The sequence below is a fragment of the Somniosus microcephalus genome, chromosome 2 (assembly GCF_052327205.1).
Source record: "Somniosus microcephalus isolate GS21.2 chromosome 2, FLI_Smic_1.0, whole genome shotgun sequence".
NCBI lineage: Eukaryota > Metazoa > Chordata > Chondrichthyes > Squaliformes > Somniosidae > Somniosus > Somniosus microcephalus.
Window position 1 is genome coordinate 368,387,467 of NC_140988.1, and position 23,358 is coordinate 368,410,824.

Here is a 23,358-nt window from a genome sequence, read left to right on the forward strand (position 1 = left end):
GCCGGCACAGGCACAATGGGCCGAATGGCATCCTTCTGTGCTGTATGATTGTAATATCTGACGTAATAAAACTCACTACGCACTTGGTTCGAGTATAAAGCAAGGCTTTAATCAACTTGTTTCAAAACATGGAGGTCTAGTTATCTTTCATTAGTTCCTGTTTACAAAATGTCCTGGGCAAGCTGGGCCCACGCCCGAGTATTTATACTCCTTGGACGCCGCCACCAGCTGGCCATCCAGTGTTATTTCATGAGTCTTTCTTCATGGATCATAAGATTCATAACAATATCTATCTGAAAGTGCTGGAAATAAAAAGCAGGTCTGTTTGCATCAGAAAGAGAAAAAAAATAGGCTAATGTTTTCAAGGTAGGCTCTTTTGTACAGGTGACGATCATTACCTGAAATATTAACCCATCTCTTCCCTGTTCAGGTGTTAACTGATCAGCTTTGTATTTTCGGCGTCTTGTCTTCTGGATCAGATTTCCAGGATTCGTGATTTAACATACAGATGGGCTTCGGATGTGGAAAGGGTTAAACGCCACTCGGTGCTGGGGTTTGGCCATTGCAGTATTCTTTGTGGCTCAATTTGCTGGGAATAAGTTTTAGTCGAGGGGAGAGTCATGCGAGGGTTAACCTGCCAGCTGAGTATGACAGGCTGCGAATGGGAGAAAAAAAAACGTTACTGAGGAAATATGCAGTCAACATTTAACATGAGTTGAAGAATTACTTAATGAATCGGGGCACATAAAATCCTGGATTCGCCTATTAACCTATCAATTCTCTGCTGAAAAAAAAAGCTTCCTCCTTCTGCCTCGGTGATGTGTGACGTGGTTTAAGCATGTGATTGGCTTGTGTCTTGACTCTTGCACTGAACGGAGTATTGGGAGCGGACAGTCCTTAAAAAAAAAAACTTTTTTGAGGGCTTTTTGTTTTGCTCAAGCACACAAGGCATGCTTTCCTGGATCCGTACTGTGGATGCCAAATATGGAGTTGGTGAGTCCTGATGAACTGTGTGTGTGTGTGTGTGTGTTTTTAAAGTGTAGCCTCGGGAATGTGCTATCGGTAGCATTCGGTGATACTTGTAACACACAGGAGTCGAGCAACAGTTATTTCCTGGCCAGCCAAGTAGGCACAAAAAGAAAATGGATAATGAGAACAGGATGTGGGTTCAAAACAAGTAATGCAATTGCAAAAAGAAAAAATAATACCTCGGATTACAAACTGACCAGCTATGTACAATGGTCCGCCCAGCAGTGCAGTGCAAGTAAAGTAGTCCATTCAATCCAGTACAGGCTCTATAGAGGAAGACATTCACCAATTCGCCCTACAGCAGAACGAGTCACCGGGGTAGCTGTAACCGGGTGAATTGTCGGCTCTAAACGTGACAGTGTCATTCAGACTGAAACTCTCTCTTTTATAACTGCAACACGCATTAAGGAAATGCCTCGGAGATAGAGAGAAGGAAGCACAGATGCCGTATTGGGCAGGGCGGTCCTCCCTGCAGGAAGGTTACCAGTGTGCTGCCAAGGTGTGAAGCTTTAGCTAGTTAAACTCTAGCGTGCGTTTGGGAATCCCTGCGCCTTGACACTTAACGTAACTGAGTGGGCCGCGCCTCGACACAGAAAGATAGTGCATGCTGTAAGTCTGACAAACAGAAGCTCTCAACTAAAATTTCAGAGACTCTTAACATGGTGCATGGTGTCAGACACCTGACTCACCGAGAGGGGGAGGGGGCGGGGGGAAATTCTTCGTTCTCTTGTCAGCTGTGGCTCAGTTGGTAGTACATTCATCCCTGACACTCCAGTGCAGTCCTGAGGGAGTGCTGCAATGTCGGAGGTGCCGTCTTTCGGATGAGACGTTAAACCGAGGTGGTCGAAAAAAAAAAATCCCACTGCAATATTTCGAAGAAGAGCAGGGGAGCTATCCCCCCGGTGTCCTGGGCCAATATTTATCCCTCAACCAACATAACAAAAACAGATTATCTGGTCATTATCACATTGCTGCTTGTGGGAGCTTGCTGTGCGTAAATTGGCTGCCGCGTTTCCCGCATTACAACAGCGACCACACTTAAAAAAAAAATGCTTAATTGACTGTAAAGCGTTTTGAGACGTCCGGTGGTCGTGCAAGGTGCTATATAAATGCAAGTCTTTCTTTCTCTTCTGCAAACACGAGGGTAAAGGGAGACTTGGGCCTAGAAAAATGTTACTTTAAACAAAGAACTGACCAGGGAGAGAGAGAGAGAAAGGATGAGAAGAGGTCATTTTACAAAGTTCAGTGCAGCTTATCAGCAGCTTTTTGGCAAGTGGTTAGAAAGTTTGTGAGCATTTTATGTACTTGCTGCATTGATTAGCTGCAGATTGTATTGTGGGAGTCTTGGCGTTCAAAACAGGCGATTTGACTAGGAGGAGCTGAAAGGACTTTTTAAGTTGATAAGACTTCATGATTTTATACTTATGATGATTTTGGGGCCATTTACTGTTCACTACCCGCTTCAATTGGACAGAGCCGGCACAGCACAAACTCCGCCCAGTTGGCCCTATAAATAGCACTGGGCCGGTAACAGAATTCAAACAGAGTTTGTGGTATTGTCCTGATTACCTATTAAAATTATATATATTGTTCCTTCTTTGTGAAGGGGGGGGGTTCTGGGGGACAGTCAAAAATCATGGTAGGTTTCCCTCCATGATTCAACTGATATTTTCTTTTTGAATGGGAACGTGTATTTAAGTTGCCATTGAAAGTGTAATGGTAACGCATAAAACTCTTAGAGGGCTTGACAGGGTAGATGCTGAGAGGCTGCTTCCCTTGGTTGGGGTGTCTAGGAACTAGGAGGTCATAGTCTCAGAATAAGGGGTCGGCCATTTAGGACTGAGATGAGGAGGAATTTCTTCACTCAGAGGGTGGTGAACCTTTGGAATTCTCTGCCCCAGAGGGCTGTGGAGGCTCAGTCGTTGAGTATATTCAAGGCTGAGATCGATAGATGTTTGGACACTAAGGGAAGCAAAGGCTCTGGAGAGAGGGCGGGAAGGTGAAGTTGAGGTCCAAGATCAGCCATGATTTTATTGAATGGCGGAGCAGGCCCGAGGCCTACTCCTGCTCCTAATTCTTACGTTCTTATGTTGCCTCAGTTGGTAAATGCACCGCTCGGTGTGGCATCGAGCCATACAAACCAGGAAGGCCCCATGTTCACTTCTTGACCTGTACCAAGTCAACTGAAGGGCGGGGGTGCGGGGGGTGGGGCAGAGGATGGTAGGGGGGGAGATGACTGGAAATCAGCTGGGGTAGCTGTTTGCGATCGTGAGCCCCGCTGGTAAGTGCAGGTGTGAGGCCTGCAGCCGAATAGCCGCTTTGACACCCTCTGTCCAGCCGAGCACGCGGCAGGGCCCCATTTTCTCTCGGATTGCACAGTGGAAACAGGGCCGGCGGCGGAGTTAAAATCGCCGTGCGCCACTTACCGTCAGTGCTCCAACGCCACACTCACTGGGGCCTTCTGTCGCGCGGCCCAGGTGTCTGCCTGATTCAGGAGGAAGCCTCATCACTGGATGCAAATAGGCGTCCTGTGCGGCACATGGACCCAGTGCTATTCATAGGGACAACTGGGTGGAGCTTGTGCTGTGCGCGCTCTGTCCAGTTGAACCGGGCGGTGAATAGGAAGAGGCCCCAAAATCATGAGTATAATTATTCTTGTGGGCCCAGTGATTCTCTGGGCTGTGCAAGGATAATGCATAAAATTATAAGGGCCTAGATAGAGTGGGTAGGAAGGACCTATTTCCCTGACTATTTAAAGTAATTGGTCAGAGGTTTAGAGGGGATTTGTGGAGAAATCTTTTCACCCAGAGGGTGGTGGGGGTCTGGAACTCACTGCCTGAAAGGGTGGTAGAGGCAGAAACTCTCATCGCATTTAAAAAGCACTTGAATATTATGCACTTGAAGTGCCGTAACCTACAAGGCTATGGACCAAGTGCTGGAAGGTGGGATTAGGGTGGATAGCTCTTTGTCGGCCAGCACGGACAAGATGGGCCGAATGGCCTCCTTCTGTGCTGTAAATTTCTATGATTCTATGAATGTGGGCCTCTGCTGTCTGAGGCTCCTCCGCTCTGAGATCGCCTTCCTCCGAGCCTATCTACCTACCTACCTACCTGCCGGCCCTGTCTGACTCCAGGGCTGGCCTGGGGCTGGCGGGAAGTAGCGGGGACATCTGTTCGGGGCTCGCTGGGCGGCATGGTAACGAGGCCCTTGAAGTGGCTCAGGCCTCCCTCTGGTGCTTTGCCCACTGTCTGCCCGTCCCCATGCCTGGAGTTAAAATCTGTCCCCCGAGAAAGCTCTCTTGGACAACGCACTGGAGGCTGTCAATGCAATATGGCCCCAGCGGCAGTCAGCACGTTTAGAAGCAGAGCGTGGCGGGGGGGTAAATAGGAGTCTTTTGATTTTTAATGGATCAATTGGGTTAGAATAGAATCATACAGCACAGAAGGAGGCCATTCGGCCCATCCTGCCACTGCCGGCTCTTTGAAAGAGTGATCCAATTCGTCCCAATCCCCCTGTTCTTTCCCCCATAGCCCTGCAAATTTTTTCCTTTTCAAGTATATACCCGATTCCCTTTACTATTGAATCTGCTTCCACCCCCCCTTTCGGGCAGTGTGTCCCAGATCATAACAAGTCGCTGCGTAAAAAAATTCTCATCTCCCCTCTGGTTCTTTTGCCAATTACCTTAAATCTGTGTCCTCTGGTTACCGACCCACCTGCCAGTGAAAACATTTTCTCCTTATTTACTCCTGAGAATTCTGAACACCTCTCTTAAATCTCCCCTTAACCTTCTCTGCTCGAAGGAGAACAACCCCAGCTTCTCTAGTCTCTCCGCATCTCCGTATAACTGAAGCCCCTCATTCTGAAGCCACGCAGTGTGACAATAATAATAATGATAATGAAAGTGTCAACATTTCATGGGATCCCTTTGTCTGTTGCTGTAGCAATGGCCTTAACTGGTTTACGGGAGAATGTCAGGACGCAAACATAATCTTTGTCACGATTATCTCGGGATGGCAGCTATGCTTTAGTGCATTCACGTTGTAACAATAAGTTTTGATGTGGTTAGCGTCACAACTTTTCAGAAAGAACTTGCTCCTTTAAATGGAAGTTCATAAATCCTCAACAAAAATTAGTAACTTGGCCTATTTTGAATCAGAGACAAGGCCCTGGCATTCCCTTGTAACCAATGGTGAATACGGGCAGGGCCTCCCACCTCTCGAAGCCTGGCAGGGACCCACAGCAAAAGGCCGAATCTGACCGTCACTGCACGCAACCAAGAAACTGACTTAAAGATGCGACAAAAAGAATGTCTCAAGTGGAAAAAATCGCAGCTGGCTGCCACTGATATTTATCAGTGTGAATCCACATTACAGTCGAAGAAGCATTCGAACACCAACAAAATTTAACTCACAAGTGAGACGTCGCAACTACTCGAAAGTACTTGCATTTATATAGTGCCGCTCATGACGTCCCAAAGCATTGAAGCCAATGAAGCACTTTTCGAAGTTTAGTCACTGTTGTAATGTAGGAAACGCGGCAGCCAAAATTGCCCGCAGCAAGCTCTCGCAATCAGCAATGTGATAAATGACCAGATAATATTAATGGGCTAGAAAATTGGGTTGCTTTGCGCGAATGCCCTGGCGCCCGGGCGCGGCGCCGCTAACGCCTCCCGCAAAATTCAGTGGGGAGCTTAGCGGCGGCGGTAGCCGGTAGCACCCCGCTCCGCTGCGCCAGCGATGATGACGTCATTGTCGTGCGCAGCGGCCCGTTTGTGCCCCGGCCGCAAACTTCCCTTGCGCCCCCCTGACCTATCGCTGGGCGATGGGACCGACAGGGTCAGGGGGCGGTTTTGCAGCGGTGGTAGCGGGCGGCAGTAGCGGGCGGTTGCGCTACTGGAAAGGCAGGTGTCGAGCGGCCATTTTTAATTTGGCCGACTGCCAGCACCTGCCCACCTTTAACATTTCTATACAAAAACAAAATACTGCGGATGCTGGAAATCTGAAATAAAAACAGAAAATGCTGGAAATACTCAGCAGGTCAGGCGGCATCTGTGGAGAGAGAAACAGAGTCAACGTTTCAGGTCAATGACCCTTCGTCAGAACTGGAAAATGTTAGAGATGGAACAGGTTTTTAAGCAAGTGCAGTGGCAAACACGAGAAGGGAAACAGAAAGCAATGAAGATGAACAAGGTAAAAGAGACAAATGGAAATCCCGTCGAAGAGAAGAGCAGAACTTCTTTAAGGTGGGCATTCATAGAAGAGAAGTGGCAGTGAATTAAACACTAATAACAAAAGCAAGATACGGCGGATGCTGGAAATCTGAAATAAAAACAGAAAATGCTGGAAATACTCAGCAGGCTAATACAAAAGCAAAATACTGCTTAAGAAGTTACATCTCTAACTCCTCTTGAGTGCCGGGCTGTTTCCATGGCACCCCGCTCCCCGGTGATCCGACAGGGCCCCGGTGCGTGCAGTGTTAGGCCCCTCCCCTTTAATCGGGGAGGAGGCTTGCAATGACAACGCATGTGGTGCGGCTGCACATAGCGCCACGACACTGAGTAGTAGCGCCCCAAGAAGGAGGTGGAGTGCTTCCAGTAGCGTGCCACCTCCTTCTTGGGGCGCTGCTACTGAATTTATGGGGTCGGGGCGCTAATTTTTTCGGGGCTAATTTTAGCGTCCCGGCGAGGTTAGTGCCCAAAAATGGGCGGCGACCAATTTTTCCCCCAATCTGTTTTAGTGATGTTGATTGAGGGATAAATATTGACCAGGACACCAGGGTAAATTCTCCCTGCTCTTCTTCGAAATAGTGCCATGGGATCTTTTACGTCCACCTGAGAGAGCAGACGGGGCCTTGGTTTAACATCTCATCCGAAATGCGTCACCTCCGACAGTGCAGTAACTCCCTCAGCACTGCACCAGGATTGTCAGCCTGGATAATGTGTTCAAATCTCTGGAAAGGGACCTGAACCCCCAACCTTCTGACTCAGAGGCAAGATTTCTACCTTTTAAACCATGGCTGACATTTTCTGTGACTGGTGACTCTGAAAAATTTCTATTGTGGAAGTAGCGAGGCCATTAGAGATGGCACACACTAAGCCAGAAAAGGCAATAGACTTCTTTCTGGTCCATATCTATCATCAGACATATATTTCTATAGCACCTTATTGCATCTCTCAGGAGTTTCCCTTTCTCTATGACTACTCTCAACACTTCCGTTAGTATGTGTAATGCCTAACTTTCAGAATGTCTCACCCCATTTGAAGGAACACCATAGCTTAAGACCTCTTAAAGATTGTCCCCGTAGACAGTGCATTTCTTGCTGTTTACCATCTTTATGTAAGAACCTGCCAGTGTTAACTCCTCCGTGTCAGCCCGACTTAGTTAATAAAACTGTTAGTCTTGGGGTGAGGAGGCTGTTGACCCAAGCCCCACGCAAAGGGTCGAGCACATAGTGTAGGGTTGTCAACCCTGTGCCGTAACTTCTTCTTCTTCTTCTTAGGCAGTCCGTCGGAACCGAGGATGACTTGCTTCCACATTAAAAATGAGTTCACAGGTGACTGATGAGTCCAATGCGGGACCTACAGTCTCTGTCATAGGTGGGGCAGACTGTGGTTGAAGGGGCGGGTGGGTGGGGTGCTTGGGTTGACGTGCGCTCCTTGCCCTGCCTACGCTTGGATTCCGCTTGCTCCCGGCGAAGAGACTCGAGGTGTTCGGCGCCTGCCCGGATGCTTCTCTTCCACTTTGTGCGGTCTTGGGCCAGGGATTCCCAGGTGCCGGTGGGGATGTTACACTTTTTCAAAGAGGCTTTGAGGGTGTCCTTGAAGCGTTTCCTCTGCCCACCTGGGGCTCTCTTGCTGTAACTGAGACAGTGTTGTATTGTTGGAGGTGCCGTGCTTTGGGTGAGAGATGTTAAGGCCATATCCTCGTCCCAATTGTTAACAATAAATATTAAGGATCCCACGGCACGATTTGAGGAAGAACAGGGAGTCCAGGCCAATATTCTCCCCTCAACTAACAGCACCTATAAACACAGATGAACCAGTTATTTGTCTTAAATTGCTGTCTGTTGATGAGTTTGCCTATTCTACAGTGGTGTCTGTACTTCACAGAATCACAGAAACCCCACAGTGCAGATAGAGGCCATTTCGGCCCATCAAGCCTGCACCGACACATATCCCACCCGATCCCCGTAACCCCTTCACCAACACATATCCCACCCTATCTCCGTAACCCCACACATTTTAATCCCCCTAACACTAAGGGTCAATTTATCATGGCCAATCAACCTAACCCGCACATCTTTGGACTGTGGGAGGAAACCGGAGCACCCGGAGGAAACCCACGCAAACACGGGGAGAATGTGCAAACGCCACACAGACAGTCACCCGAGGCCGGATTTGAACCCGGGTCCCTGGCGCTGTGAGGCAACAGTGCTAACCACTATGCCACCGTGCTGCCCGATGTCATTTATTGTGCGAGGTACTTTATGACGTTTGGACATGAAATGATGCTATATATAAATTCAAGTGCTGTCTTTCAGCAAACTATGAATGCCTGCTGTCGGAGAGGAGCCTGTATCAGATAGGAGAACTCTCTGCAATAGTGTTGGAAGTTACCTCCGTAATATTGCTGTCACTACCCCTGCCTTAGTTCATCTGCTGTTGAAACCTGCATTCATGCTTTTGTTCCTGACTCGACTATTTCAATGTCCTCCTGGCTGGCTTCACATCCTCCATAAATTTGAGCTCATTCCAAAACTCGGTTGCCCGTGTCCTAACTCGCACCGTCCCGTTCACCCATCGTCCCTGTGCTCGCCGACTTACATTGGCTCCCGGTCCACCAGCGCCTCCATTTAAAAATTCTCCTCCTCGTCTTCAAATCCCTCCATGGCCTCACCCCTCTTTATCTTTGTAACCTCCTCCAGCCCTACAACCCTCCGAGATCTCTGTGTTCCTCCAACTCAGGCCTCGTGCATCTCCCACTTTCTTCGTCCTCCCCCCCCCCCCCGCACTGTCTGGGCACTAAGCTCTGGAATTCCCTCCCCAAACCTCTCTGCCACTCTCTCCTCCTTTACGACGCTGCTTAAAACCTAGCTCTTTGACCAAGCGTTTGGTCACCTGTCCGAATGTCTCCTTCTTTGGCTCGCTGTCAATTTTTTTTTAACGCTCCACTATGGTAAAGGTGCTATATAAATGCAAGTTGTTCGTCTTGCGGTTGGAAGTGCCAAACCTACTCCAACCCCCCCCCCCACCCCCGCCACCCCTCTGCCCATGCCATTTATTCCTGGATAGATGGTGTATAGATATCATATGGTATACATTGTTTTTAGATGATGCACATTTTCACTGCATTGTAGAGAAGACATAAAACCATCTAAAACTAAAGTTCTAAGATAATAGATGCAGGACAGCAAGGCAGTTGCAAAGCTTCATAAATCCTGTGAGGTGAGTTGACTGGGGACTGAGTAACCATATGGTCTTTGCACCTCTGGAGCCTGGGTTTAAATTCAGCCCAAACTGATGAAACGAAAAGTCTCCTCCCTCTTTTTGGCTTTCCATGAAGTGAGGGCAGGGACAGCCTCAGGCCAGTTCCTAGAGGGTGCTCATCCTTGAAGCAAAGCTGGCTGTAAGTTGACAGTCTCAGTCAACAGCCCACAAGGGTGACTACTGGAAAAGGAAATACAAATAAGAAAAGGAAAGAAAGAACTTACATTTATAAAGTGCCTTTCACAACAGCAGGACATCCCAAAGTGCTTTACAGCCGATTATGTACTTTTGAAGTGTAGTCATTGTTGTGATGTAAGACACACGGCAGCTAATTTGAGCACAGCAGGAACCCACAGACAGCGATGTGATAATGACCAGATGAACTGCTTTTGTTAGTGATATTGTTTGAGGGATAAATATTGGTGATTATATTGGGAGAACACCCCTGCTCTTCTTTGAAATTTTTCCATGGGATCTTTAACGTCCACCTGAGAGGGCAGACGGGACCTCGGTTTAATTTCCTCATCTGAAAGACAGCACCTCCAACAGTAATATATATATATATTAATGATCTGGATGAGGGAATTGGATGTAATATCTCCAAATTTGCAGATGACACAAAGCTGGGTGGGAGGGTATGCTGTGAGGAGGATGTCATGAAACTCCAGTACGATTTGGACAGGTTAGGTGATTGGGCAGAAACATGGCAAATGCACTATAAATGTGGATAAATGTGAGGTTATCCACTTTGGAGGCAAAAACAGGAAGGCAGATTATTATTTGAATGGCAATAGATTGGGTGAAGGGGAAGTGCAAAGAGACCTGGGTGTTCTTGTGCACCAGTCGCTGAAGGTAAGCATGCAGGTGCAGCAGGCGGTTAAGAAGGCAAATGGTATGTTGGCCTTCGTAGCAAGAGGGTTCGAGTACAGGAATAAGGATGTCTTGCTACAGTTGTACAGGGCCTTGGTGAGACCACACCTTGAGTATTGTGTGCAGTTTTGGTCGCCTTATCTGAGGAAGGACGTTCTTGCCATGGAAGGAGTGCAGCGAAGATTCACCAGGCTGATACCTGGGATGACAGGAATGACGTATGAGGAGAGATTGCGTCGATTGGGCTTATACTCACTGGAGTTTAGAAGATTGAGAGGGGATCTCATCGAAACCTATAAAATTCTGTCAGGCCTGGACAGACTAGATGCAGGAAGGATGTTCCCGATGGTCGGGGAGTCCAGAACCAGGGGTCATAGTCTAAGGATAAGGGGTAGGACATTTAGGGCTGAAATGAGGAGGAATTCCTTCGCCCAGAGAGTGGTGAACCTGTGGAATTCTCTGCCACAGAGGGCGGTGGAGGCCAGTTCATTAAATATATTCAAGAAAGAGTTGGATATATTTCTTAAGGCTAAAGGGATCAAGGGATATGGGGAGAAGGCAGGGACAGGGTACTGAATTTGAATGATCAGCCATGATCTCATTGAATGGCGGAGCAGGCTCGAAGGGTGGAATGGCCTACTCCTGCTCCTATCTTCTATGTTTCTATGTTTCCTTCAGTACAGCACTGGGAGTATCAGGCCAGTTGTGCGCTCGAGTCCTGAAATGGGGCTTGAACCAATGACCTTCTGACTCAGAGGCAAGAGTGCTACCTACTGAGCCACAGCTGTCACCGTGTCACAGCTCTGCAGTGGGGAGGGTGGAGACGGGGAGAGATGTTCCTCTGTGAGGTGAAGACACATTATTGAGGCATTGCCAAGAAAGTACAACGCCATAGGCAGTTGCCCCATTGGGGCTGAACAAGTAGCTATTCATTATGAGTGAGCCTCGATAGCGAGTGTCCAAAGGTCCGCCACAGTTGAGCCCAATCCTTGCCATAGAGGGACTGCAACGAAGGTTCATGAGATTGATTCCTGGGATGGCGGGACTGTCGTATGAGAAGAGATTGAGTAAACTAGGCCTGTATTCTCTTGAATTCAGAAGAATGAGAGGGGATCTCATTGAAGCATTCAAAATTATTACAGGGCTTGATAGGGTGGATGCTGGGAGAATGTTTCCCTTGGCTGGGGAGTTTGGAACCAGGGGCCACAGCCTCAGGATAAAGAGTAGGCCATTCAGGACTGAGATGAGAAGAAATTTCTTCACACAGAGGGTGGTGAATCTTTGGAATTCTCTACCCCAGAGGGCTGTGGAGGCTCAGTCATTGGGTATATTCAAAACAGAAGTCGATAGATTTCTGACTAGTAAGGGCATTGGGATATGGCGATTGGGCCGGTGAATGGAGTTGAGGCAGAAGATCAGCCATGATCTCATTGAATGGTGGAGCAGGCTCGAGGGGCCGAATGGCCGACTTCTGCTCCTATTTCTTATGTTCTTATGTTCACCAGACATCCACGCACACGCACTTTTCAGCAGGCGTCATGAGATAGGGCTCAGGGTGGGATCCCTGGATGATTTCATTTCCTCTTTCTGGTGCTGGGTGCTAAGGCTGATGGTTGCACATCAACTGTTACCATGGCAAAAATGAACTAAACTGACATAACTGATATAACATAAAGAAAGACTTGCCTTTATCTAGCACCTTTCACGGTGTCAGGACGACCCGAAGTGCTTTACAGCCAATGAAGTACTTTTTGAAGTGCAGTCACTGTTGTAATGTGGGAAACGCAGCAGCCAATTTGCGCACAGCAAGCTCCCACAAACAGCAATGTGATAATGACCAGATCATCTGTTTTTTAGTGGTGTTGGTTGAGGGATAAATATTGACCAGGACAATGGGGATAACTCCCCCTGCTCTTCTTCGAAATAGTGCCCGTGTGGATCTTTTATGTCCACCCGAGAGGGCAGACGGGGGCCTCGGTTTAACATCTCATCCAAAAGGCAGCCCCTCCGACAGCGCAGCATTCCCTTAAGTGTCAGGCTGGGTTTTTGTGCTCAAGTTTCGTGGAGTGGGACTTGAATCCATAGGCGAGGATGCAACCCACAGAGCCATGGCTGACGCTAGACTAACTACCAGAGGCCAAACCCGGGACCTCCTGGTCTGTATGGCTCAGTAAAAGTGGGGCAATTGGGGGCGGGGCGGAGAGACACCCCTCCTTATTTTCTGACTCGCCCGATTATACTCAAACTACTTGAAACTAATTATTCAATTGCACATGGGACAACAGACAGCAAGTAGTCCTCTGAGGGTTTGAGATCAATATTTTCACACACAGACACAAACCAACATTACCCAGAGCAGAAATAACAACAGAAAACGCTGGAAAAACTTAGCAGGCCAGGCAACATCCGTGGAGAGAGAAACAGAGTCAACGTTTCGGGTCAAAACCCTTCGTCAGAACTGAGAAAAAAGGCTGGAAATGACAGCTAAAAGGCAGTTTGGGGGCTGGGAAATGGGGGAGGGGATGTGCCAGAGGACTGGAGAACAGCTAACGTAGTACCATTATTCAAGAAGGGTAGTAGGGATAAACCAGGGAATTACAGGCCAGTGAGCCTAACATCAGTGATAGGGAAATTATTGGAAAAAATTCTGAGGGACAGAATTAGTCTCCACTTGGAGAGGCAAGGATTAATTAGGGATAGCCAGCATGGCTTTGTCAAGGGAAGATCATGTCTGACCAATTTGATTGAGTTTTTCGAGGGGGTGACTAGGTGTGTGGATGAGGGTAGTGCAGTGGATGTGGTTTACATGGATTTCAGTAAGGCTTTTGATAAAGTCCCGCATAGGAGACTGGTCAGGAAGGTAAGAGCCCATGGGATCCAGGGTGCCTTGGCACATTGGATCCAAAACTGGCTTAGTGGCAGAAGGCAGAGGGTGATGGTCGAATGTTGTTTTTGTGACTGGAAGCCTGTGTCCAGTGGGGTACTGCAGGGATCGGTGCTGGGTCCCTTGCTGTTTGTGGTCTACATTAATGATTTGGACGTGAATGTAAAAGGTATGATCAGTAAGTTCGCAGATGACACGAAAATTGGTGGGGTGGTAAATAGCGAGGAGGGAAGCCTCAGGCTACAGGACGATATAGATGGGTTGGTCAGATGGGCGGAACAGTGGCTAATGGAATTTAACCCTGAAAAGTGTGAGGTGATGCATTTTGGAGGGACTAACAAGGCAAGGGAATACACAATGAATGGTGAGACCCTAGGAAAGACAGAGGATCAGAGGTACCTTGGTGTGCATGTACATAGATCCCTGAAGGCAGCAGAACAGGTGGATAAGGTGGTTAAAAAGGCATATGGGATACTTGCCTTCATTAGCCGAGGCATAGAATGTAAGAGCAGGGAGGTTATGATGGAGCTGTACAAAATGCTGGTAAGGCCACAGCTGGAGTACTGTGTGCAGTTCTGGTCACCACACTATAGGAAGGATGTGATTGATTTGGAGAGGGTGCAGAGGAGATTTACCAGGATGTTACCTGGGCTGGAGCGCTTCAGCTATGAAAAAAGACTGGACAGGCTGGGGTTGTTTTCCTTGGAGCAGCGAAGGCTGAGGGGGGACCTGATTGAGGTGTACAAAATTATGAGGGGCATAGATAAGGTAGATAGAAAGGAACTTTTCCCCTTAGTAGAGGGGTCAATAACAAGGGGGCATAGATTCAAGGTAAGGGGCAGGAGGTTTAGAGGTGATTTGAGGAAAAACTTTTTCACCCAGAGGGTGGTTGGAATCTGGAACTCACTGCCTGAAAGGGTGGTAGAGGCAGGAACCCTCACAACATTCAAGAAGCATTTAGATGAGCACTTGAAATGCCATAGCATACAAGGCTACGGACCAAGTGCTGGAAAATGGGATTAGAATAGACAGGGCTTGATGGCCGGCGCGGACACGATGGGCCGAAGGGCCTCTTTCTGTGCTGTATAACTCTATGACTCTATGACTCTATGAGAGAAGAGACATTAAGAGATATTCAAGGTGAGATGAGATGGTAATAGGACAGGTAAAGAAACAGACAATGGCTCTAGATGAAGTGTGAAATGCGCTGGCAGAGTGAGAGACAGCTGCCATGTGGGAGAGAGAAAAAAAAGGAAAAGGCACAAACCAAAATTGTGGATAAAAATTATAAAAATATAATAGGGGCAAACACGAGAAGGGAAACTGAAAGCAATGAAGATGAACAAGGTTGAAGAGCCAAACGGAGATCCCGTCGAAGAGCAGAGCAGAACTTCTTCAAGGTGGGCATTCCTAGAAGAGGGGTGGCAGTGAACCAAACACTAATTAGCCAGAGCAGGCTCTACAGCACTGTCAACTCTCACTCGTTTAACGTGAGACTCAGTCGTGTTTGAAATGTCACCTATTTAAAGATATCGCATTGAAAAATAAACCTAACTCCGCACATTTAAATGGCTCTTAATTTGTTGTGGCGGTTTCTCTCGTGAATCTCACTCGTAACATTGCCCTGATGCTCACAACGCTGTCTGTTAATGGTTTAGTGCTAAATGGAGACGAGCAGAGCATGAACGCTGCAATCCCGAAATAAAACATAGATTACTGCGAACTCTCGAACCAGGGGACACAGGCCCAGGTCCGAGGAGGGAAGATGCACAGTTTAGGTTTAACCACTTCCGAATGAAAAAAACGTTTTATATTTCACAGCCTAAGGTTGTTCCAAAGTGCTTTACAGCCAATGAATTACTTTCAAAGTGTAGTCACTGTTGTAATGTAGGAAAATGCGGTAGCCAATTTTTGCACAGCAAGCTCCCACAAACAGCAATGAGATAAATGAATGGATAACCTGTTTTAATGATGTAGGTTGAAGAATAAATATTGGCCAGGACACCAGGGGAGAACTCCCCTGCTCTTCTTCGAATAGAGCCATGGGATCTATTCTGCACACTTGAGAGGGCAGACAGGCCCTTGCACAGTTTGATTTCAAAACCTTTTGTTTCATTTTTAAAATAAGACCCCTCTGTGAGCGTCCCAGAGAGCTGGTCTCCATCTCGCAGGCTCTTTCTGTGGCTAAGCTTCCGCTACTGAACCTCAGTGTGAGCATTTCCCACCGTCTGCGTGTGGTGCACAGCCTGGCCTCTCCTCAGCACTAGCTCCTCCGTCACCGACAGCACAGAAGGAGGCCGTTCGACCCATCGCGCCTCTTTGGTAGAGCTATCCAATCAGTCCCACTCCCCCTGCTCTTTCCCCGTAGCCCTGCACCATTTTTCTTCTTCAAGTATTTATCCAATTCCCTTTTGAAAGTTATTATTGAATCTGCCTCCACCGGCCTTTCAGGTGGTGCATTCCTGATCATAACAACTTGCTGTGTAAGAAAAAAATTCTCCTCATCTCCCGCCTCCCCGCTACCAGCCTCCCCACCCCCCGCCCGGTTCTTTTGCCAATGATCTTAAATCTGTGTCCCTCAGTTTACCGCCCCTCGTTCAGCCCTGGCCATGACGAATAGATAGATGCTTCCCACAGTGTATAATTGCAGAGATAGTGGCCCAGAAATTCGGGTCGGGGGCTTCCCGCGGGTGCAAGCCCCCGGCCTGCACTTACCTAGCGCACCGGCCGTTGAGCTGTGGGCCCGCGTGGGATTCCGATCCTGGGCCTGCTCCAACTGCCGGCGCACAGTGCTTGCGTATCCCAGCAGCGCAGTTAGTTCGAAGCGTCCCCTGGGATCACGTGGGCCATGGAGAGCCAATGGTAGCAGGGAATCTCTATTCATAGATTTGACAGGAAGAGCTGTCAAACCTATAAATACTATAAGCCCTAAAACATAACTAAAACTTCAAATATTTTTTTTTTTAAAAATCACATTTTTTAAATAACTATAAATTACATGAAATAACTATTTTAAACAATAATTTAAATTTTTGAAAAATTTATTACATTTTCTAACGGGGCTAAAAATAAACTTACCTTTCTTTAAAGTATTTAAAAATAATAAACCTGTGGAAAAAATGTTTTAATTTTAATTAATTCACCACTTACCTTGTTAAAAGCAGGCCTTGCGCCTGCTTTTTACATGTGTAACTGCTGGAGACTTACTCTCCCGGAGAAACCTGCAAAAAAATCGTAAGTTCAATGCGCACACGCTGCCTCTCCGGCGCACACGTTCGACCTCTGAACCCCTTCTTTCAAGGGAACGGAAGTTCCGGTTTCCCGCGCATGCGCAGTGCATGCACGAAACCGGCACTTTCGTTGGGCCTACGCGTGAGTACCCCGTGCGTACTCACTCGTGGAGACCCAAATTTCTGGGCCATTGTCCTATCCCCCTTTGTACACGGCTCTGTATCTTGCAAAACATGTTGGGCCGGATTTTGTTGTAAAAATAACAGTGAGGCTAGCAGCGCTCACCTTTATTTCTGTGCAAATTGGACTTGACATACGCAGTTAAACATGGAAATCCGTAAGTTGCTGTCCGAGATGCCCTGCTCCTCCAAAAGCTGCGCGAAAATGGCATTTTGCCAAGAGACTCGGCACTGAAATGTATTGAATGACGTGGTTCCTGCACTTCATAGAACCATAGAATCTTACAGCACAGAAAGAGGCCATTCAGCCCGTCGTGCCTGTGCCGGCTCTTTGAAAGACTTGTCCAATCTAGTCCCACACCTCAGCTTTTTTCCCATAATCTTGTAAGTTATTCCTCTTGAAGCGCATGTCCAATTGCCTTTTGAAAGTTCCTATGGAATCTGATTCCGCCACCCTTTCAGGTTGTGCGTTCCAGATCTTAACAACCCTCTGTGTGAAAAGAAACCTCCTAATTTCCCTTCTATTATTTTAACAATTATTTTAAATTGATAACCTCTGGTTAGCAACCCACGTGCCAGTGTAAACAGTTTCTCCCCACACTCTATCGAAACCCCTCATAATTTTGAATACTTCTATTGGGTCGCTGCTCTAAGGTCAACAATCCCAGCTTCTGCAGTCTCTCCACATAACTGAAGTCTCTCATCCCAAGTATCATCCAGGAAATCCTCCTCTGTACCCTCTCAAGGTTTTGGCATCCTTCCTAACGTGTGGTGCCTGGAATTGTACATAATACTCCAGAAGGCTGGCATTTAATGCCCCTCCTTATGTGCCCTTGAAAAGGAGGTGGTGGACCTCCTTCTTGCTGCAGTCCATGTGGTGAAGGTCCTCCACAGTTATATTATGTAGAGAGTTGCAGGATTTTGACCCAGCGACGATGAAGGAATGGCAATATATGACAAGCCAGGATGGTGTGTGACGTGGAGGGGAACTTGGAGGTGGTGGTGTTCCCATGCACCTGCTTCCCTTGTCCTTCTGCATGATAGAGGTCGTGGGTTTGGGAGATCATGTCGAAGAAGCCTTGGTGAGTTGCTGCAGTTCATCTTGTAGATGGTACACACTGCAGCCATGGGGCGTCGGTGGTGGAGGGAATGGATGCTTATGGTGTTGGATGGGTTGACGATCAATTGGACTACTTTGTTCTGGATGGTGTCAAACATCATGAGCGTTGTTGCAGCTGCACCCATCCAGGCAATCGACTGAATTACTTTCAAAATGAAGTCACTGTAATTATGTAAGAAAACATGGCAGCCAATGTGCACAGAATAAGGTTGTGGAAACCGCAGATGTGGCTAATAATTGGGGAATCTGCCTCTACTGTGTTGGGAGGAATGGTCTTTTATAGTTCCATGGATTATTTTACATTCATGCAAAAGGTCATCTCTCTGATGGTGCGGACGGCAGCACTGAAGTGTCAGCCCAAATTATGTGGTCAAGTACTGGTTTGCAGCCTGAACTCACGAACTTCCTGATTCTAAGGCAACAAAGCTACCATTTGAGCCAAGCTGAACCTCAGCTTGAGTTTAGAGAAGGATCGCAACATTTCAAAAGGCCGGTATTAAAGAGTGAAGCTTTTAGTGTAATTCACAGAAATCTGCTGAACCTGTTTGGAAGCATCAATTGGGTTGGGTATTGAATGGCTTCAGGTTCTTGTGGCGTGACTTCTGAGAGCTATCTGGCCAGTGTTTATTATTGGTGTGTATATATAAAATACCGTTCACATTTCACCACAGGACAGAGTATGTGGGTTGAGCGGGCAACAGATATTTTTCTACGTGCTTACTATAAACGGCAGTTTTGGAGCATTAGCTTGAAAGGAAAAGTGATGGAGGGAGCACTGGAGACAGACTTGCTAACATATGCATGATACAGTGTAATAGCAAAATACTAAGAGTGGTGGGCAGCCATGTTTGTGGCAGGCGGCCATGATTGTGGGGGCGGCCATGTTTATTTTGGGCAGGGAATCCATATATGCCTCAGAAAAAATCTGCCTCAGGCGATGGCACTGCTCTCTATTTATGGACTTTGGAAATAAGATGGAAATAGAAACTTAAAAAAAATAACAGTGGCCACTTTAAGGTTTCATGATGAGTCATCCAGATAAGATGGTGGTGACATCTAAATGACAGCTGAAGTCAATGACCTCAGCAAAGCCAATTCCTTCAAAAAGAGGGACGACATGTGGTAGCTCATTAAAACTGAAGTTAAAGTTTGATAACTCTGACCCGATGAAGGCGGTGGTGGAAGCCCACCCAAGGTGAAATGGGGAACTGCAAGACTTGCATACTGAAGTGCAGAACTGCCTCTGAATGAGAAACTTTCAGTGGAAATTTCACCTTCCTATCCATTCTTGTGTTGGTTTAGGAAGGAGCTTCAATGCAAGGTTAAGTGCAGGCCAGGGTGGGTTAAAAATAACAGATCTTTGTTCTTTTTCCCCATCTCCAGTAAGTGCTCCACAAAAGCATGGCAGTGTAATGCTTTTGATCGTGGACTTGTCAACGCAGAGGTTGCGAGTTCGAATCCTGCCTTAGCCAAGACGTAAAATTAGATTAAGTAAATGTGGCAATTTGTGAGCTAAAAGCCCAGAATCGTTCAGCGAAGGGGATCTGCCACCCTGTACTCAGTCTGGCCTGCATGGGACTCCAGTCCCACACTATGCGGTTTACTCTTAGTGCCTGGTACTTGTTCAAGCAATTACCGCTCGCAAAGGACCAGCTCCCACTTCAGGGGCAACTCAGGAACAGCAATAATTGCCACCTTGACAGCATCGTATAGGCTCACATCCTGAGAACAACTAAAAATAAAACGAGGAAACCCACAGTTCATTCTTTTCGATTGAGTGGTGAATCACTCATGGTCCTGCTCACTCCATATCATTGGTGACAATCTTTTGGGTGAATGTTCATGCTCTTTGAGCAAGGGTATTATGGAGCGAACACTTACCCAGGTCAGGTCGACACCAAGAACTCCTGTGTCAGGTAAAGCTCAGGCAGCTGAAGAAAGGAGCTTCCTCTACTCCACCCCAACCAGGTGCTCTCAGAATCATAGAACCTTACAGCACAGAAGGAGGCCATTCGGCCAAACGTGCCTGCGCCGGCTCTTTGAAAGAGCTGTCCAATTAGTCCCACTGCCCCAGCTCTTTCCCCAGAGCCCTGCAATTTTCTCCCCTTCAAGTATTTATCCAATTCTCTTTTGAAAGATACTATTGATTCTGCTTCCATCGCCTTTTTGGGCAGTGCATTCCAACTCTCTCCCTAAAAACCTTTTTTGCCTCATGTTGCCTCTGATTTTTTTGCCAATTAACCTTAAATCAGTTATCGACCCTTCTGCCACGTGTTCAGGTAAGAATATAAGAACATAAGAATTAGCAGCAGGAGTAGACCATACAGCCTCTCGAGCCTGCTCTGCCATTCAATAAGATCATGGCTGATCATCAACCTCAACTCCACTTTCCTGCCTGGTCTCCATATCCCTTGATTCCCCTCGAGTCCAAAAATCTATCTATCTCAGCCTTGAATATACTCAACGACTCCGCATCCACAGCTCTTTGGGGCAGAGAATTCCAAAGATTCACAACCCTCTGAGTGAAAACTGAGATGAGGAGAAACTGCTTCACTCAGAGGGTAGTAAATCTGTGGAATTTGCTGCCTCAGAGAGCTGTGGAAGCTGCGACATTAAATAAATTTAAAACGGAGATAGACAGTTTCCTAGCGGATAAGGGAATTAGGGGTTACGGGGAACGGGCAGGGAAGTGGGCGTGAGTCTAGGTTCGGATCAGCCATGATCCTATTGAATGGCGGAGCAGGCCCGAGGGGCCGTATGGCCTACTCCTGCTCCTACTTCTTATGTTCTTATGTTCTTATGAAGAAATTTCTCCTCATCTCAGTCCTAAATGGCCGACCCCTTATCCTGAGACTGTGACCCCTGGTTCTAGGCTCTCCAGCCAGGGGAAACAATCTCTCAGCATCTACCCTGTCAATCCCCCTCAGAATCTTATATGTTTCAATGAGATTTCAGATAGTGACAAGTTAGAGGCTCAGCCCGGCTGACTATCCTGCAACTCTCTTCTAATTCGGTGAAACATTTACGGGCAGATTTTGTGCTCCTAGCAAGATGATGAGTGTAGCAGGAAGCACGTGCTGAAGTTACAGGACCATTCAGTCCCAGCGGAGCTCCTGGCGAGGTTCATCACACGTCAGGAGCACCTATCGGGAATTCAGGGGAGGCTGTAGCATTAAAAGGGAAATGGATGACACCATCCGTGTGCAGATTTCAGGTAGTGACAGGGTAAAGGATAGAACAGGTTACTTTCTAAACAGTGAAAAGCTAAAAACAGTGGATGTCCAAAGCGACTTGGGGGGTCCAGGTACATAGATCATTAAAATGTCATGGACAGGTACAGAAAATAATCAAAAAGGCTAATGGAATGCTGGCCTTTATATCTAGAGGACTAGAATACAAGGGGGTAGAAGTTATGCTACAGCTGTACAAAACCCTGGTTAGACCACACCTGGAGCACTGTGAGCAGTTCTGGGCACCACACCTTAGGAAGGATATATTGGCTTTGGACGGAGTGCAGCGTAGGTTTACCAGAATGATACCCGGACTTCAAGGGTTAAGTTATGAGGAGAGATTACACAAATTAGGGTTGTATTCCCTAGAATTTAGAAGGTTAAGGGGTGATCTGATCGAAGTTTTCAAGATATTAAGGGGAACAGATAGGGTAGATAGAGAGAAACTATTTCCGCTGGTCAGGCATTCTAGGACTAGGGGGCATAGTCTAAAAATTAGAGCCAGACCTTTCAGGAGTAAAATTAGGAAACACTTCTACACACAAAGGGTGGTAGACGTTTGGAACTCTCTTCTGCAAATGTGAGTTGATGCTAGATCAATTGTTAATTTTAAATCTGAGATTAATTTTGTTAACCACAGGTATTAAGGGATATGGGCCAAAGGAGATGGAGTTAGGTCGCCGATCAGCCATGATCTAATTGAATGGCGGAACAGGCTCAAGGGGCTAAATGGCCTCCTCCTGTTCCTATGTGGGGGCACTTTGACATCCCCACACAAGTTCGTAACATGCCCCAAGAACCTAGCGTTATTATAATTGCAAAATACTGCGGATGCTGGAAATCTGAAATAACAACAGAAAATGCTGGAAATACTTAGCAGGCCAGGCAGCATCCGTGGAGAGAGAAACAGAGTTAACGTTTCAGGTCTGGGACCCTTCATCAGAACTGGAAAAAGCTGGAGATGTAACAGATATTAAGCAGGTGCAGAGACAGAGGGGGGGGTGGTTAGGAGGGGAGGAAGAAATAGAAAGAACATCCTGTACTTTTGTAAGAGGCAGGAAAGATAAAATGTTGCAAATGGGAATGGCAAAAATCATACTGCATGAAAAATGGGGGCAGGGATAATTATCTGAAATTGTTGAACTCAATGTTGAGTCCGGCAGGCTGCAAAGTGCCCAATCGAAAGACGAGGTGCTGTTCCTCGAGCTTACGTTGAGCTTCATTGGAACAATGCAATAGCCCGAGGACAGAGAGATCAGAGTGGGAGTGAAGCGGTGAATTAAAGTGACAGGCGACCGGAAGCTCAGGGTCACCCGTACGGACTGAGCGGAGGTGTTCCGCAAAGCGGTCGCCCAATCTGCGTTTGGTCTCCCCAATGTAGAGGAGACCGCATCGTGAGCAGCGAATACAGTATATTAAATTGCAAGAAGTACAAGTAAATCGCTGTTTCACCTGGAAGGGGTGTTTGGGGCCTAGCGTTATTGTTTCCTGCACAACTGGAATGGCAGGTTGTGTCGATTCCAAATAGGGAATGACAGCAAATGCACAGTGAGTGCTCGGAAGAACTAAAAGCCAGTTCCTCGGGGACGTCCCGTCACACAGCTGTATGGATGTTCTCTGGCTGGGATTCCAAGAAGGCCTTTTGTGCTTTAGTAAGTTAAAGCATTTATCCTGCATATACTGTAATTGTTAACACACAGTTGGCAATTAAAGTGTCAGCATGTTATGTGCTTCAAGTATCTGATTCATGAACTTCTCACTCCCCCAGAACTTTTACAAGAGTGTTTTATCCATCTCGGTGCTTGTAAAGCACGGTTGTAAAAGCTCATGGGGAGGGAACTCATGAAAGCTTACAGCCTTGATTCTCCCTCCCCTCAAAAATATCACCGGCCTCTCCCCTAAAGACTAATATCACAGATATTGTTACCAGAAAACCTGAGTGATGGTGAATCGGGACCAAGTAGTGCCGGACCCACCCCTAACCGACCGAGACTCTTGGAACCCTCCTGCCATGTCCTTCTGCACCATGTGACTAACCCTCCCACCCTGCCCTCTCCCCTTCCCAGTCCTGTTGCATGTCTTTGACCTCCCTGCAATTTGGAATATCTTCCTGCACATCCTTTAACTTTCAAATAAAGGTGAAACGTAAAATTCAGCAAGCAGCTAAACAGACCTCTTGCCGAATTTCCGCCATAGTTACACCGGCGCAGCGGGAGACGCCCAGAGGAAATTCACTCCCAAGATAATAATCAAAGCCATAACTAGAATGGTTCCAGGGATGAGGGATTACAATTACATGGACAGACTGGAGAAGCTGGGGTTGTTCGCCT

At 47.2% G+C, this 23,358-nt stretch overlaps 1 protein-coding gene across 1 annotated transcript in view; it reads left to right on the plus strand.

Moving 5' to 3' along the window:
* Positions 1 to 803: 803 nt before the first annotated feature.
* Positions 804 to 23,358, plus strand: part of LOC147123754 (dedicator of cytokinesis protein 2-like) — a 1,461,504-nt gene continuing 1,438,949 nt past the window's right edge. Inside the window, exon 1 of the mRNA XM_085975685.1 lies at positions 804 to 993. Within this exon, the coding sequence (XP_085831811.1) occupies positions 951 to 993 (43 nt within the window). The 5' untranslated portion in view covers positions 804 to 950. The remainder of the gene's footprint in view (positions 994 to 23,358) is intronic.